Source organism: Strix uralensis, chromosome 7 (genome assembly GCF_047716275.1).
Source record: "Strix uralensis isolate ZFMK-TIS-50842 chromosome 7, bStrUra1, whole genome shotgun sequence".
Taxonomy (NCBI): Eukaryota; Metazoa; Chordata; class Aves; order Strigiformes; family Strigidae; genus Strix; species Strix uralensis.
Window position 1 is genome coordinate 36,513,214 of NC_133978.1, and position 18,028 is coordinate 36,531,241.

At 39.0% G+C, this 18,028-nt stretch overlaps 2 protein-coding genes across 4 annotated transcripts in view; one reads left to right on the plus strand and one right to left on the minus strand.

Moving 5' to 3' along the window:
- On the minus strand, positions 1–17,633 carry MCMBP (minichromosome maintenance complex binding protein). 2 transcript variants are annotated; one of them, XM_074875422.1, is made up of 16 exons: positions 17,369–17,629; positions 16,463–16,548; positions 14,604–14,744; positions 14,259–14,300; positions 13,673–13,774; positions 12,098–12,227; positions 10,540–10,691; positions 9,658–9,758; positions 7,665–7,834; positions 6,671–6,794; positions 4,931–5,048; positions 4,259–4,424; positions 1,970–2,103; positions 1,158–1,322; positions 665–753; positions 1–379 (listed from the first exon to the last, which is right to left on the minus strand). In XM_074875422.1, the coding sequence occupies exons 1-16, from the start codon at positions 17,424–17,426 to the stop codon at positions 253–255; spliced, it is 1,905 nt and encodes a 634-aa protein (XP_074731523.1). In that variant the 5' UTR covers positions 17,427–17,629; the 3' UTR covers positions 1–252. The 2 variants fall into 2 exon arrangements, with proteins under 2 accessions (XP_074731523.1, XP_074731524.1); XM_074875423.1 differs by lacking the exons at positions 1–379; positions 665–753 and having other exon boundaries at positions 1,158–1,318; positions 17,369–17,633.
- Positions 17,555–18,028, plus strand: part of SEC23IP (SEC23 interacting protein) — a 25,057-nt gene continuing 24,583 nt past the window's right edge. For both annotated transcript variants that reach the window (XM_074875419.1, XM_074875421.1), the window contains exon 1: positions 17,555–17,872. In XM_074875419.1, the coding sequence (XP_074731520.1) occupies positions 17,569–17,872 (304 nt within the window). In that variant the 5' untranslated portion in view covers positions 17,555–17,568. The remainder of the gene's footprint in view (positions 17,873–18,028) is intronic.

Consider the following 18,028-nt stretch of genomic DNA (forward strand, 5'->3'; position numbering starts at 1 on the left):
TTCAGTATTAAAGTTTAATATCAAACAATTTGCTCGTTGTTACCAATTTTCAATTACAAAACAGGCTCCAAAAAAATTTCATAAAATATGTTTAACTGGCTGAACAGAGTTAAGTGTGTTCAGACTGCAAGGGTAAATATCCATAACTTTTTGGTATAAATTATCTACAAAAACTGGTATAAACAATATTCCAATCTTAGTATGGGTTCCATCTAGGATTAGACAAATTTTCATAGCGACAGCCACAAAATATTAAAGTTCATTCCCATTAACGCATTTTTGTTGCTGAAGTCGGACTTTCCGTAACGCCTCCAGTTGTTTTGCTCTCAGCCACCTCTCCCGCGACAGCGTTGTCTGCCCCGCACTGAGAGACAGGAACCTGGAGGAGCAGAAACAGCGATTAAGAGCTTGTTCACGTGTCAGGTTTGATAAGCTAATACAGTACAAAACCAGTTTTCTTTCAGTATCCTATGAACTCGAAAGCATGGGAGGAAATACTTTGCCTAAGAATCTGCAACAAGAGGAACAAAGGAAGAGGAGATTCCATCTTTTGACTGTTAGCCAGCCTCAGGCACCTGCAATCAGACTGCAGACTCTGAGCCTTGACTGGATTTATTACCAGCTTGCCAGAAAGCTTTTAGTTCTGGCAAACAGCACTACCCACCTTGCTACAAGCAGAGTTCTGTGCAGATCATCAGCTGTTATGCTCTCGGGGTCATTCTTGCGCATTTCTACAAAGTCTTCTTCTACTGCCTATAAACAATACGGCATGTAATTAAGTGGCAAAATAGAATCTTCACTATGAGATAAGCTTTTATGGAGCTAAACCACCATAACAACCCTTAGATTCCAGGAGACACATTTCAGCTCATTGCTGTCAGGAAGCGAGCCTGAGTAAAAATAAGCTACTTCTCATCTTTAAAAAGAATTAGCTTTCAAAATGAGTTTTAGAAAGCAGGGTACATGTAAAATATATACTGAAATACTCAAGAGTACAAAGCCTTGAAGGCACATTCCAGGCAAGAAATGCCTCTGGTTTTTAGAACACTTCAAGGAGAATCACTGACAGGGAACAATGGGAAAGTACAGTAACTTTCTATAAAGGTGCTTTTTATCTGAATATACAGTTGAAAACACATTAGTGAAGTCATCCATACCTTGGTCACTTCATCAGATATACTATAGTCCAGCAGCCTCAACAAACTTAGATAAATTCGAAATTTGTTCAACACAGAAGGGAGCACTGCTGTTAGGAGGCTGTTCATGTACTCTTCCATGTTTGGTGGAATTATCTGTGGTTGTAAGTGGACTTGGCAATCTGACTGAAAAATAAAATTACATATCATCTCTTTCCACATCCTGTTTTCTTCTATTCCAAGACTAATTTAATCTCTAAAGCAACAGAAATCAATATTTCCCAGAATTAAGGTAAGACAATTAATTCTTTAAATATTTAACAGTTCTTGTCTTGAAAACTAGCGTGAAGTCCTTATTCAGGCAGGAGCCAGTTTCACTTAGAGGCAAGAGAGCAAAGACCCAGTTCATAAAGCTGGAATGCAAGAGATCAGACATTTGTAAAGCTTAGGCCACGCTGGCGTCAACGCCAGATCTGTTGCTCTTTATTCCTATGCCCATCACCTCAGGAACTACTGTTCTAGAGTAAGGCTTTGAGATCAGTGGTGTCTCTGCAGGCTTTACCCATTACCAGGCCTCCATTAGTAACTCGAGCCTTGCCATCACTGTACTGTTCAGCCAAGGAGGAGGCAAGGTCAGTCTCTTCGTTTTCCTTTGAACAGGTTTTTGGCCTGGCTGCAACCACGAGGGAGAAGGCAGTAACTGATGCGAGTGTCATACCCGCCCTTGGTCACAAGACAGTTTTCCTGTCTACGCTTGTCCCTGGAATAGCATGCTCTAAGTAAGTAGCTACCAACTGTAGTTACTCCCCAAATTCAGGAAGACCTTGCCATACCGGTAGGAGCGATCGGCCCTCTGAAGTGATAAGAACATTAATATTGCATGGGAATTCCATCTGGTGGTAACTGAAGTCATAATCCACCTTCTGCCAGGTTATCAGATTACCCAGTGCTGTCACATTATGTACACCTAGAAAGGCAAGAACAAATTCTCTGACAACCGGACCTAAACAAATGTCAGACTGGATTTTTTTTTCCAATCTCTTTTCAGTGAGCAGCTGGTAGAAGAATTCTTGCAAGCATCCTTCTTGTGTCTGTGGGGTCTTCCAGATAGAGACAACCCCTTCTTAAGGCCAAAATTAAGAATTCTTGAAGGATTTCAAGCCTAAATTTTATCTGGCCTAGCATATGTGTTAATAGCTAATGTTTTCATCGGTCTTACAAAGCCAGATAACTATTTACAGAGAAAATTCTCTCCTCAAAAGAGGACAAAATTATCTGACAGCAAGTGGAGTTTAAGAGGGGGGAAAAAAAAGTCTTGCTGGATAAAGAACACATTAGATAGGCTAGCAAGACCAGAACAGCTGAAGAAAATACTTATAAAAATTTGGCAAAATGATAATGAAAGTCACTTGCCTTACCTGGAATGAAGTTATTTAAGATCTAGAAAGTTAAGACTGACAAATTAACTGGTTAACTCTTGGAATTCTCCCTTTGAAATACTGACATGTACCCAACAATTCAAACTTCTTTTCAGCAGCATTACTGCAAACGACACATCCGTTGTTATGTTTTTGCCTTTAATGAGTTAATATTAATTTACTATACTGTAAATAAAGGGAAAGTTAGTAAATAAAGGCATATTTAATATTATGGCTTACTTCTGGGACATTTTCCCCATTTGAAATCTCTTAAACTGTAACTTCTAACAGTTCCAGACCAACTATTAGATCTGTTAAGACACTTACTCTTCTCTAGGATTAAGTTTTGTTCCCAACATTGTTACAAGAAATTAAAAATTCCTACTTTTTAAACTCTAAATTCAGTAGAGAACATCACACCAACAGAAATGAAATAAAATTAACAAGCCTATTTTATCTCCAGCTTTTAATACTTAAAATACTACTTTGCATTAGATGTTGAGGTTTTTTTAGACATTAAGGACAAACATTTTAGAAAACCTATAAACCAGCAGAGCAAGAATTTTCTGCGAACGGGAGTTTTTCATGTTTTGACTTTTTTTTTGGAAACAGACAATGCAAAGATTTCTACTAGTTTTATTATTTTCTTTAGTGAAATTTTGTAACTTTACTAAAGCAGAGTAACAAAAAAATACTGAAGACTCAAAACCAAGTAAATAATTTCAATGAACAACTTTTAACAGCAGTAATTAAAAAAAAACCTAAACCAAAATTATGTTTCTAAATAGAATCAACCTGAAATCTGAACCTCACTAGTTCTGCCAAACTAAATGCTTGAACGGGACAGAGCACTGATACTCATTAGGGAGATTTATTTTAAAATAAAGTCATTTCCAGTGATTTCCTGTTCTTTCCTTGAAATCACCAGATATCCATACTATGCATACACCTTCTCCAGTTACCAAACTTTTAATAGGTAGTGCAACCTCTTTTATGTAGGTTATAATTAAATTAATTATCTAAAGCTCTGTAGAAAGCACGCTACACAGTGCTACATCAGCTTACAAGACAGAATCATCATTCTGTTCCACACAGTAATAGATATTTTTTTTTATCTCCCATTTTCAGTTGGGTTTTCAGGGATGGTTTCCATATATACAGTAAAAGTCTAAAGCATAAGGCAGCAGCATATGCTTCCCCCACTTACTTTATCACAGGAAACTGAAACTTACTCATTATCACAGGAAACTGAAAGGCCATTCTAATGAATCAGAGGTATTTTGGTCTAAAGATTTATTCAAATTAGTGGCCTTTTCCACCAAGTGACAAAGACACTGTCCGGAGTTCTCTACAATGCAAACAAAGCTATACTAAACAAGGAACCTTCTTGTTTCATTATTGGTCGTTTGTGGTCTGGGATAGAGATTTTGACTCAACACAGGCATTTCTGAGCAAAACACCAGAAACTTCCACAAAGTCAAACAGGGAAAAAAAAAAAAAACAGGAGATCAAGCCTTAAGTTGCCTGAGAAGGCTGCAGAGCAGCAGGAAGCTAGTTCAAGCAACGAAATACGATATAGAAACCACAGTTTTGTAATAGAAAGTTATCACTGGGGCATCATTACCACGACTGTCTTAAAAATATAACAACTTTTAACCTTCCAGATGAGATTTTTTTTTTAAAAAAAAACAAAAAAAGGTCTACCTGTGGTGTCAAGCTGTCCCTGCTCAAGCTGAGTCTCATCTACTACAAGGGAAGTGTTGCTGGCAAGCTGCAATACTCCACTGACTAAGCGATTAGCTGCGTAGTCTTTGTGTGGGATAAATCGTGAATGGTTCATGTTTTCAATGGTCATTTGTAGGCGATAGGACTGCAACGAGAAAAGAAACTAATCAGCACTTTCCTCTCCTCCAGCTTCCCCAGTAAATGCTGCTCCCTTCAGCAAGAGCTATAACCATGAATCTCCATAGTAAGTAAAACAAAACTTATTGCAGCAATACAATTATTATGACCCCAAATGGAATTACTATGAATTTTCTGCAGAACAGTATCCACAAGCTTGAGGATAAATGGTAATGATGTGACAATTAAATGACCTAAATGTCTAAAGATATCAATCCAGAAAGACAAAGTATGCAGTATCTGTCTGTCAGTTTAAAACCTTGGAGGATATGATTTTATTCCATATTCATCCTAGATGAGTAGGTAAATAGGGACTTCAACTGACAGGCAAGCTACATCTCTGTTTTTATCTGACCTCAACACAGATAGCAGGAGCCTTCATTTAAGAGGCCTGACTTTAACTAAAATACGTTTATTTGGTTGGAGCAATTAGTCCAACATCTACTATCAGAACTATTAAAGCATTATTCTTACTGCTGGAACAAGCTGCTGGATAATGCGGTATATGTGCTCTGTGAAGATGCTGTTTCTTGGACATCCACTCAAGTTGACTGTGAATTTTCCCAGAGGAAGCACATCTCGTCTTGCATAACTAAACCAAAAACAACACAGGTCAGGCAAGCATCTGATTAGCATGGTGAATACAGGTCTCAGTCAGTTTGAGTGTTGGGCAGTTCTCTGATAGCTAGCAGGATTTCAATACTAATACATACATAAATAATAGCCACCTTTTCTTCCTCCTCCAGTGTCCAAGGAGCTAAATTAGGCTGAAGGCTGCTCTGGAAGGCTTTGTGGCATTGCACAAAAGCAGTACATTTATAGTGCTTGAGATCCTGCAATGTGCTTTCCAGACGTTCTGTTCTCCTCGTGCTCCACTGTTACTCAGTCAACACACTTCATTCTTTTCCTTTCTCGCTGCCCAATCTCAATTTCCCTGCTTATCATGCTGATTCCTTTACCTGCCCTCAGCTTTCCTCTCCCTCCTCTTACTGTATATCTTCTCCCCATTCTTGACAAATTTCAACTTTTTTGTGATATCAGCTAAGAGAGGAAACATATTCTAGTCTAAGTGTTAGAGAATTCACAGTCCCACTAGAAAGAACGAAGTGTGCACAGAATAAAAAAAAGCCCTGCATACCGATATTGCAGTTACTTATAGTCACATGGGGACAAGGGTTCAGGGCAGAGTGTAACCACGATAAATCTTGTCAGCTCATAATTATGCTGCCATGGCATTATGGTTGGATCTGTCTTGATACCACCTCTCTCACTAAGACACAGAAATATCTTATAGCTTTTTACACATCAGTTGCAGGTATGAGAAAGGTAAGATGCTGAGTCCAGTTACAGCTCTGTACACACTTCTCTTAAACAAGTATGTGCTGTACTATTCACTTTGTAGCAGAATGGAAGTTTTGAAAACCATAAAACAAGTGGTTCATTTACCAAGAAATTACTTTTTTTTTTTTTACTGGAATCCATTTACATTTTGAAGAACAACTAAAATTCAATTTGAGCATGACAACTATACTTCATCTAATGAAAACATATTGTCTGAAGTTTCACACCTGAAATTTTAATGAGTCACAGGATGCTGCTCTTTCATCCAATGACAGTTTAAACCAACATTAAGAGAACGTTAAGCAAATCCACTTTAATCACCCACGAAGACAGATCACAACACATACACATCCAGCTACAGCATCAGCTCAGGGGGTAAATTTCTGTCACATGCTAAATGGGGGGCACTTGAACTTACCATTAAACACACCTACATGTAATTAAACAAATTCCCAGAATGTACCTTTCAGTATCTTTTAATACCTAAACAATAATCACTGCAGTTAGTAAATGCTGTCTTTGAGAAGTCAGTGGTATGTCCTATTCAATAAAAAAGCTAGAGATAAAAAGATGTTTTCATACCTCTGTTTAAAAGTGTATCTTGGAGATTTTGTCCATCTCTCAAAGGAACACTGAAAGGATATACTGCCACAAAACTAGCCTTTTAAGAAAACTTACTGTTATTTCAGACAATTAAATCTGTTTATGGTGTCTATTATGACAGGACAGCTCTAGCTGGACGAAGTACTACTGGAACAAGTGCTATTGAAGCCATTTCTGCCATTAATTTGCAGAGTGCTGAAGAACCCCACAGAACGAGATTCTTTTTAAAACATGAGTATATAAACTCTGAACAAACATCTAAATACTTACACTGTAGAGATGAGATGCAATATAAGGTATTCAGCAGCCAAACTGTCTCCCAAGAGGGCGTGGGTGAGGAACCCAAGCAACTCTGCTCTGACTGGTGACAGCTCAGACATGAAATTAGAAACAACTGATAAAAGAGCAGAAGACAACAAATGTCAGAAAACCTGCTGTTCCTCACCCTCTTCTCTCTGTACAAATCTTACTTTCCAGTACAGTTTGATGAAGAAAAATGGTTACTCCAAAGCAGCCTAGGAAACATAAACATTCGTCAGTTTTCCAGCTGAGCAATTGCTGGCTTTATATAAGCTGAGTCACTCACATTTCCTCAGAAATGTTTCCTTTTTTAAAATTAGATATTGTGTAATGCATTTGCAGAAGGCTGTAAAGTTTGGAGCCAAATTTCTAGAATTGATAGCCTATCCATAATATATTAAAAGGCAGAACAAAAATCCCTTGCACGTAGCACTGCTCAGGACAACCAATACAAGGCACACAAGGAAGAAAATGTTAAATATCAGTTAGAGGTTTGCATGCAATAATTCAAAGACAAAAAAAATCCCCAGTCAAACAGGCCACAGGGAATAGCACAGTTGCTTGAAAACAAATCTGCCTTATTTACTTCACAGTGTTATGATTCTTTATGTTGTCTGTATGTTTCTTATTTTCACTGTTAAACTAAACTGGAAATCAAGATTTCCAGCAATTCACTACTCCATTTGAAAACAAATAAAATCTTATTGCTGAACAACTTGGTAAAATCCTTGGGCGTGCAGAATGCAAAACCAAGTTTCATATAAATCACATTTATGTCAGAAAAAGAAACATGTAAGCATCGAACACAAACACGTGTATCTTGTCCAGTTCTGTAGAGTTGAATGGTTCCTCCATTTAACAAGATTTAAATTCAAACCCTGCCACTGATGCATTTGTCTCTGAGCAAAGAAGTGCTTGTTCACATGCACTAGTACACAGAGAGAGGTCAAGTTCAGATACTCACAGGTTTTACTCTCCTCTTCGTTAAGGCAGGCAGGCAGTAATGGGTTAATGTGTTGTAATTTCTGTGCCAAAATCACGTGGATTCTGGGGACTAATGAGGCTGGAGGACTGTGCACTCTCTGTTCTTCTGCCGTGTCCATACACTCCATAGGATCAAGGGCTGAGCTGTCCCTAGGAAAGGGCACAGCACAACTGGACTTAGAAACATTCCACACAAATTTCTCTCCATCTGACTAAGAGCAGCTGGAACCAGGCCAAGAACACATCGGAACAAACAGCATCCGCTCCCAGCTCCTGCTAACTCCTCCCATATTCAAACTACCTTCTTTATGATTTTTATGAACATAAATACCGAATCACAATTATATAAATGATACAGAAATGCCAAAGCATGCTTGACCAAAAAAAAGTGGATTCTATTATTTCCAGAAAATAATAAAGTCTTAGTTTCCTGAAAAAAAGAAATACCCCAAAACCAAACACACCAAACAAAAGCACATTTATTGTCTGCTGCACCATTTAATAAGGTGTAGCTTCAAATAAGATATTACACATTGTTCTGTCCAGCATGTACCTAATGAAGTCCAAACAGTAACTTTTAAAAAAATAAGCTAATGATTTATTACATTTGTCTGTGTATGCACATGTAAGATTTTCATATTCCACTGGGTTCCGGAGCCTGATAACAAGATCTTCTAGACAGTCACATAACAGCTATATCAGTGGCTGAGTTAAAAAAAAAAAAAAAAAAAGAAAAAAAAGAGTAAATAAATCTTAATGTGCCTCAGCTCAAATTTGAAGGTATTACCTCTTAATTTAAGAGTTCAGATACACAAGCTTTGCTCTCTCTGATGATGCCTTACAAAATTCTTTCCAGGTGGTTTTCATTTGTTACATAGAAACTAAAATCCCTAAAGTGACTATATCAGATGATAGTAAAGTTTAGTACCAATTTAATCAACTTGTACTGGTTTTAAAAGCTGAAAGGCCTTATAACTTCAAAGCCTCTTCAGCAGTCCACCAACAGCCTATCCACTCTTTCCATGAAAAGAAATTTCTTTTGTTTGCATTCAAAACATTGCTAAATGCCACCATTTTGTCTATTTGTGACAGAATGACATGCAGGAAAAAACCCCAACAACCTATGACAGACCAACTGAGCTGTCAGTCTGGGATTAGCTGTCAGAAAGATGATAACCAAAAGCAGCTGACCAGGCTGAGCTAACTTTTAAGAAGTTGGCACTATAAAGGATTCACACTGCCCTCTCCATATTGTACTTATCAGAAAGATAAACAAAATCACCAACTGAAATAATTTAAAGCGCAATGGTTCAAGGCTTCAGTAGTACATATGTTCGATCAGTCAACAGTTTTATTTTGACTTCTTGCATCCTTCTGGATTAGTTAGTTTTTTGTCAAGCAAGTAATTGCAGAACTGCAGGTGATATGGGAAGTTTCTATGAGCGGTATAATGTGATGATATACCTTAATTAATGAAAAAAATCAACCCAATTTTTACTCATTTTGGTCACTTTCACTGTCCATGCAAACTTTTGTTTATATTCTTCAGAACTGTTTAGGGTAACAACTTCCATGGACTTAGAAATTATTTCAAAAGGACATTTTATACTTTTAAAGCTTATTTTTGAAAGCTTTTTTCACTATTCACTCATTCACTGGAAGTTTAATAGGCATGAAAGAGTACAAAACATTTAGCTATAGAAGCACCTTCTGCTTTACTTAGGTTGCACAGCAACCTAAAAAAACCCCACATTGTGTATCCAAGGGTATGGATGTACCCGAGTACAACGGACTTCAGTTTACAGGATGGTGGATCTAACACTTTCCACATCAAGCTTTTTTAAGCAGCAAAATCAACCTCTTAAGCATAACTGTTACGTAGTTACACATTTCCCTGTCTGTATTAAGGGGACAGCCAAAATATTTTGCTCATTGAACTAAAAATTTCAGGATCACACATCAGGGAGCCTTACCTCTCTTCATTGTTTACTATGCTCAGCACTGGGTCCACAGACAAAATACCATATACCTCCAGAACATCATTGACTTTGAAATTATCCCAGCTCTCATAGACCTGTCACAAAGAGAAAATAATAAAATGCAGAGGCAGATGGGCCAAATGCAGGACTGCACACACACACGCACCCACAAAAGGAAGAATCTCAGCAGATTCAACTGGAGACTGAGAACAGTCTGTGGGAAGAGGTGTCTCCTACTCCTCAGTGTCAGTAAGCTTACACTGAAAAATTACTTTCTACAACTGCATGCATCTTCCTGCTGGCATTCTTTTGCTACACAAATGCAAACGCTTGTATTCTAATCTGATTTATCAAGATCTGCTGAATAAGAGAGCATTCAACACAGTAACAGCATAGAAATTTTGTGTTGGAAGTCTCATAGTCAACATAGCATGCTAGTGAATCAAAGACTGTTTCAAATACAATACAAAAACATATAGTGTACAATACAAAAACATGTAGTGTATTTTTTTTTTTGGCTTGTTCTATCACAACTTTTTTCCTTTAGAGGACAAATCCTAAAAGAAAAATACCAGGAGTCCATGCCAGCTACACCTAGTGTAGACTTTTTTTTTTGTTTTTTTAAAACTAAGTGTAGTGTGAAAGTGCAAGCTCTAATAAATGCTGTTGAAGGATTTCAGCAATTACATTGCACTCATGAAGAGAAACAATGTAACAGTGAAAAGCAACAATGTAATTATAGACACAAAATTCTGGACTTGAGAGAATTTCTGTGCCTATAAACCAATGCAAGACTAACTACTTACATTCTAACTTCAGATTCTGTCTGCCTCACTGAGGCCACAGCCATGCTCATCATCTCTCCACTTGTGTTACCTTTACAAGACATGCTGGTCCCTTCTCTCCTGGCAATGGAAAATTTAAGTCAAGTGGAGGGGAGCAGTTGGGAGAAATGAGATGATGACCTGCAGAAGCTTCTGTTTCTAATCTCTTTGGCTCCACACATCCATGGATATCACCTCCGCTGCCTGAAAAATACAGGATTCATACACCCTTTAAACAGAAATTCAAAAATGAACAACTTTCCTCAGTTCAGAATTAAGCTAATTTAACAAGGTGTGCGAGACAAAAACATTTAATGCAATATATTTGACAGAATATACTCTTAATCAGAATAGAAAAGTCTCACAAATGCACATTTTATATTAACGAGTTAAGTGTGAGAGAGAGTACTGGTAAAGACCTACGTGTCTTAGAAACCCAAACATGGCCAGAAATCTGATGTTCAAAATGTAATGCTTAACCTGTGTGAATGATTTTTTTCTAAATTCCATGAGCCTGCATGCAAAGGTAATATTTTTCTGCACCTCGTGTTTGAAAAATGAGATAGTTCTTAAAGGTGAGAATATGCATCAACAAAACAGTTAACATAAAAAAATCTCTGTAGATTTTCAGCAGTAATAAAGCTATAAAAATCTGTTCTACAAATTGATCAGTCCGAGTATGAAGATAAACCAGTCTAAACTATCCTGCAAACTGGTTAGACTACAAAAGGAAAAACCTGAATTCAGCTAATGAACCTGACAGACACAGAACTCTGAACAAAAGAAAAGAAAAAAGAACTGTAGAAGCTATTATTTAACAGAACTGATGATGTTAAACTAACCACTTTCTCTTGTTCAAAAGAAAAGTGCCAAAACCTCCAAGAGAACCCTCATGCCAGTTCAACTGGCATCTCCACAGATGAGCATCAAAACAAACAGTTCACAAACTGATTACAACATCAGTAAGAACTGCACACCATCTGAACACTGCTAGTGTTTGAAATACCTTCTCTTAAAGGGTTTAAAAGCTTTCTTCAGGATGCTACAAGTGTCTGGTATTAATCTGGTTCCTTTATGATACTGGATTAGTAAATCATGTTAGAAAAGAGGTAAGGCTGGAAGATATTTTTTGGATATGTACTACTGTTTGTAGCAAAGCAGCACCTAATTGACATGTTTGGCTTCAATTAACACAAAATCCACACCTTGAGTGTGAGAGACAAGATCACATGATTTTTCCCAGATTACCATCTGCAATAGAGTGGGAAATTAAACAAGAACTCCTAAATTTCAGCCTGCTGCTATAAATTGTTTGTGTGCTGTTACATACAAAAGGCAATACACAAGTGCTGCTGTACAAAAGACTAGTTTTAGGAATTAACTCTAGAAAGTACTACCAAGAAGTCATACCATATACATTGCAGCACTGTAGGATCTCCCACACTACTTCAGTTTAAACCACCGATGACTTCAAAGCCACCAAATTAGTTACAAAGGCTGCAACAACACTACTGATTCAAACAATTGCAAATATTTCAATTTTTGAAAATGAAATTTTTGCAAATTCTGGAAAGATATCGTAAGAACTATTCATCAATAACAACTATTACCCATATGTTGCTCTTTCTGTTTAGATGGATGTAGATCCATATCCTCATCTTCCTCATAGCTCCTCTTGTGGCGACTTGGTGTGTAGGATGTTGAAGGACTAACTCGAGCTTGGCTTGAACTAATATATGCGTAAAATTGCAGATTAAGGACAACCACAGACTCAGTTGAGAAAATTCAAGCAAAGTTGTTTTGTGGGCTTTTTTTTTTTTTTTTTTTTTTTACAGAAAATGCTATTATCCTACTTTGAGCAAGACATTAAAACAATTCTTCAAATTGTTATCTACATGTCATCTCTTTGGATACATAAAATAGCCTGCTTAAGAAGTGTACAGCCGTCACTGGCTTTGTTGAAAATAGAAACTAAAAAACAGAGTGCTATTCCACTATCAATCTCTAAAAAAGGGTTTGGTTTGTTTTTTTGGTTTTTTTTTTTTTTTTACACCCAGAGAACATGCTTTTGGTCAGGTACAACTCAAAAATCTCAAGAACTTTTGTCTCTCCCGCATCTCAACCCTAAAGAACAGACATTACAATAATAAAGACTTGCTGATACAATTATTATTATTACTTTAAAAAGAAACACAGAAAATGTTTACATACTTGTAAGATACTAGCAATACTACACTTGTAAATTGATTTTGAAAAAGCTAATACACTTTTCCTTTTCTTAACATGATGGGCAAACACTGAAATAGTGTTTACTACTTTAATAATAGTCTGGCTCACTTTACCTTTCCACTGCTGCAGTACTTTGCTGTAAGCTTCATTCAAAGACTAACTCTTATCAATCATCTTACTACAAAAATTGTGTTAACTTAATTTTAAAATTGCATTGACATTCTGTGCCAATGACAAGTTTTCTTAAATTCTGAACTCAAAATAGGAGATATCAAATCATTATAGATTTATGATCAAATTCTTATCTTTTTACAAAATGCAACACATCTTAGGTTTTCTAGACCTTCCCCTGGAGAAGAGAATAGAAAATTCCTAAAAGGTGTTAAAATAAGCATCCTGTATCCATTCCACTCAGATTAATTTAACTTCCATTTACTAGAAGAAACTAAAGATGATTTGTTTCTCCTCAAAATGTTTCCTTTACTTACGGAGAAAATTACATACTGTGCTCGAACTATTAAAACCACTTCATTTTTCCAGGAATTATTGTCTTAACATGTTCAGCTACAGGTGTTTTCACAGGTCCTTGTAGGAGACTCTCACTATGTAACAGTGTCCTAATTTAATCAGAAAACGCCAATGGAATGCCCATGGCTCAACTGAGGTTTCTCTTTTTTCTAGGCATTTACAAATAGAAATTAGCTGAAATTTTCAAGATCCTCCCAAGCAAACATGAAAATCTAGACTAAATCCCTACTAAATCAAAAAACAATGCTCCTAAATTCATTTGCATCCTCTTGTGCATATAGCACACCACCCATTTTTCCTTTTTTCTTTTTCTACACCTACCACCTTTCCCCGATTCACTCAAAAGAAAACTTATTTCCTTAAATCTAATGAATTGGTTGGTGATCACTGTTTGTACAACAGAGCACTAGCTCAGTCAAAAAGGATATTTCTTTCACCCATGCTGATTCGCCAGGCACTGGAACGCAGTAGAAAGTCTGTCTCTCTGAGGTGACTGTTTGTGAGGAGTTCAAATCAATTTCCTGCTGAGGCTAGAATACCAACAGAAAATTTGTTAAAAGTCTGATTAGAGTTTGTTTTCTTTTTTTAAGCTAATCTCACAGGTTCAGGTACTCACCCAGAAGTTCCAACAAACACGCAAGACTACATAGTCATGAAACAACAAATCCAGTCAGTCTGTATCTATAATGCTTTGATTCTAATTGCACTGCACTACCAAAAGTAAATTGTTTCCCATAGCAGAAAGTTTCAAGATCGAGAGCACTTCCCCTCTCCCTCCGAGCAAAGAAATTTTAAATACAACAGAAACATCTTGGAGCCTGCTGAACTTAGAATGCTTAACTGCATGAGCAGTTCGGAATACTCTGCTTTCCAAACCTGAGATTACTTTTGCATTTTAACAGCAGTATCTCCAGAAATCCACTGGTGAGTACCAAATAAGCTATACTGGCCCTATAAACTGCATCTTTCTGTCTAATGTTTTATCTCAAAATTCATGTAACTTGTATAACTTACCCCACATTCTGCCACATCTCTGTATTTACCAAAATGTAAAACCTGTCAAGGAAAAGGCAATGCAATCAGTTCACTTCTGACAGTACCCTGAACATGAATTACTTACACCAAAATCACTGCAGTCAAAAGTCCCTCAAAGACACACTGCCAAAGCTTTCATTATTTTGGTAATTCCTTAACAGAAACATAAGAAGTGATGTATTACTGATGCCATTTGAGCCATACAGAGTTACTATTAAATAGTGTCCAGACTCCATAGTTTTAACTCAGAAACTAGAGAAATATGAGGACTAAAATGAATAATTATAAACATTTACTAAAACAATAAATCAGTATTTCACTTACACGTGCATTTGTGTTTGGGTCAACTGTTTCATATACTCCCATGTAAAACTCAGGATCAAACATATCTTGAACCATGCAGCGAAATTTCACTAAACTGTTGGGTTTTAGGTAATGTACGGGAACATCATTCAGTGATGGAACCTATAAGAAAGAGCTTATTCTAAACAACTGGTATACATTAAGAAATGCTCTGAAGTAAGCCAAAACCAGCACAAAAGCTGTTACCAACTTATGCTCTGATCATGTGGTATACACTACTGTGCAGTTACTTCCCTCAAATCCTGTACTGTTGTTGATATGATTAATTGTCTTATCAGGTAACATACTTAATATTTTCTGAGTACATCTCCTGCCCTAATCCAAGCAGGAACAAAGTGTGTACATCTCAACACCGGAAGTTTCTGCAATAGCTGTTGCAGATAATAGTTACGATTATTGGACACTTAACAGTTCCCAAATTCTTCCAGTTCTAAAGCCACCAGTCCCATTCATTTCTCAACCCTGATACTGGACTATAAAAGAAATGCATTTCAGTCACTGAAGCCATATGAAAACTGTACAACATTTGAAACTAACCCTTAAACTGGGAATTAATTATTGAAGCTGCAGTATTAAATAGAATTTATTACTTATTCCCACTTAACAGCACTTTTATCGTGTATTATGTATGAGTGGTACCATAGCAATTGCATACACAATTTCTTATAACAAAAGGCTGTGGAAAACCTGTATGTTAATTTCCAAGTCCACACTGGGGGAGCCTTTTTCACATATGTTTACATGACAATGGAAAAACAGAAGGAAAAAAAAAATCAATGCCTAGGCATGTGGTGTAACTTGAAAGAATGAGACTTGCAATAAGAATAGAGTTTTCTGATAGCGAAGAAACTCTTTGTTGAAAAAAAACCACATCCAACATTAAAATACAACAAAAAAACAGAAGTAGCCCTATAGGAAATGGTGTTTTAACAAACATACATATATCGCCTCATGTTTTTCTTGAGTAAGAAAACGCGCTTTCAGTTTCTTCTAATGTAAATTTAACACACTTTTGCCATCTACACTTTGATTTAAACTGTCACTAAAATATTAATTACAGAATACTCTCACTGACAGAGGAAGAATAAAAGAAATCCAGTCATTTTCACTTATTTTTTTTAGCCATAAGCGGAACAGATTTGATATGGAAGTTTGTAATCCACTTTGCAGTGTTACGTGAAGCCGGTTTCACCAGTATTTTAGAAAAATATCAGCTTTTGAACTCAGCTTTACTTTCAGACCTAAAGCATAGCTTCCTTGCTAAACTGCAAAAACCAGGCCTGATCCAGCCCAGTAAGGCACAGTTTTAACAGAAGGTATTTTTTCCAAAAATCTGAAAGCCCAAGCAGCTATTTATTCAACCCACACAGAGTCTGCAGCATCACGACAAAAGATCACGAGAGAAAGGGTTTCTAAACGCAGTTCAGAAACTTGTGGTGTGCAAACACTTCCTGCAGACTCACAACAGACAGAGCAAGCATTAACACTTTCCAAAATGACAGTATTTGTCAGCTCCTGCCATCTACTGGATTTCACTACGAATAGGCAGCGTTCAGAGGCTACGGCCCAGGGCAAAACGGTAAGTACACTGAAGTCAAGGGGGTGGGCTTCTGTTTCAGTCGGGATTTTACATCTTTGCTTTACACAGATTAAAGCCACCGAGATGTAAATAACGTATCACAAAGCCTAGGCCTAAAATTTGGAAGTGTACTTATCACAAAAAGGAAGAAGTTCTCAAAGACACATCACTGCAATAATTAAGAGGTCAAAAGAATGAAACTTAGGAAAGGCGTAACTCCCAAAGAATAAAACAATCTTACCCAGTTAGTAGCATTATTTTCTTTTAATTTCTCCTTGAAGTATTCGGTTACCTTCTTTTCCCAATCAGAGTTGGGAACATTTTGGGCTACAAACAAAACACATTTATGCGTGTATTAGCATCACATAACAGACTTCTCTTTGGCATTCTCTTAATATAGTAATTCAAACAGCCTGCCTGAAAGGGTGTAAGATGGGAAGTCAGTACAATTGTGAGAAGCATAAAGTAGTCTAAAATGCAGTCATCTGCCCAGAATAGAATTAAGATGAACACAGCAACTCTGGGAAGCTGAGGACAAGCTCTAAAGCACTGCAGTACACCCAGCTAGAAAGTGGAGGAGGCGAGGTACCACTTTATGTTCACTGCGGAAATTTTAATTTCAACGTGCTTTTAGTTAAGATCATGCCTAGCACAGAAATAGCTTCAGCGGATGGCACTGCTAACATTACTACTGATCGGTAATCCACATAGCCAGCACACGTTATTCCTGAAACCCAAAATAGGCTTTGTTTTTTATTTTTTTTGTGTTTTTTTTCTTCCCCTAACCGGCCTGCCAAGCCCAGGCAGACCTTGCTGCCCGGCCGTGAGGTACCGGCACAGCTGCAGGCCGGGACCCGCAGCCGCCGACCGTACAGCCCCTCAGAGGCCTGGGGAGCGCGGCTCCCGCCCGCTCCCGGCGGGGAAGGAGGAAGCCGCGACCGGCCCTCGCTGCTCTTCCCAGTTCACCCAGGCGCTTCCCCGCGCCCGCCGCCCTCGGTCTCACCCGCCCCGGCCAGGCCGGGCCCGCCGCTCTCCCGCTGCCACCCCCTGAGAGAAAGCCCCGTCCGGCTGCCGCGCGGTTACGGGCGCCCTCACGGCGGCCGGGCGGCTGCTGAAAGGATCCCGGCCCTGCCCGGCCCGCGCTCACCGAAGATGCCCTGCACGATGCTGAAGGGGTTGTTGAGCCAGTCGGCCACGCACGGCATGGCGGGGGAGAGCCTCGCCGCGGGGGACGAGGGCAGGCAGGGGGCTGCCGGCGCCCTGCAGCCGCCAACTCCCGCTCACAAGCCTAGCACGGGGGCTCCCCACTTCCGCCCTCCTCCTCCTCCTCCTCCTCTTCCTGCAGCAATGGCGGCACCGCCAAGGCCAGGCCCGCCTTCTCCCCCTCACTCGTACGCGGAGAGGCCGTCAGGGCGCGTCGCCGTCGCCGCCATCTTAGAAGCGGGCAAAGCGGTGAGGGCGGAAAGGGCTGAGCCGCCGCGGGGGAAGAGACGTGGCCGGGCTGCAGCCATGGCGGCGACGAAGTCTGGGGCTACCGGCAGCACCAACTTGCTCTTCTCTTCCTCTGCTACCGAGTTCAACTTCACCGTGCCCTTCATCCCGGTTAGCCAAGCTGCGACCGCACCGCCAGGCCCCGCTCTCCTGGCCGCCGGTAGGGAGGGCGGTTGGGGGGTGCTGAGGGGCCGCTGTGAGGGAAGCGGGAGGGCGTGGAGGGGCTGCGCGGGAGCCCGGCGGGGCAGAGAGCTCCCGTACAGCTCCTCTATGCCGCTGGGTGACGGGCTGTGGGGTCGGCGGGAGCCCTGAGGAG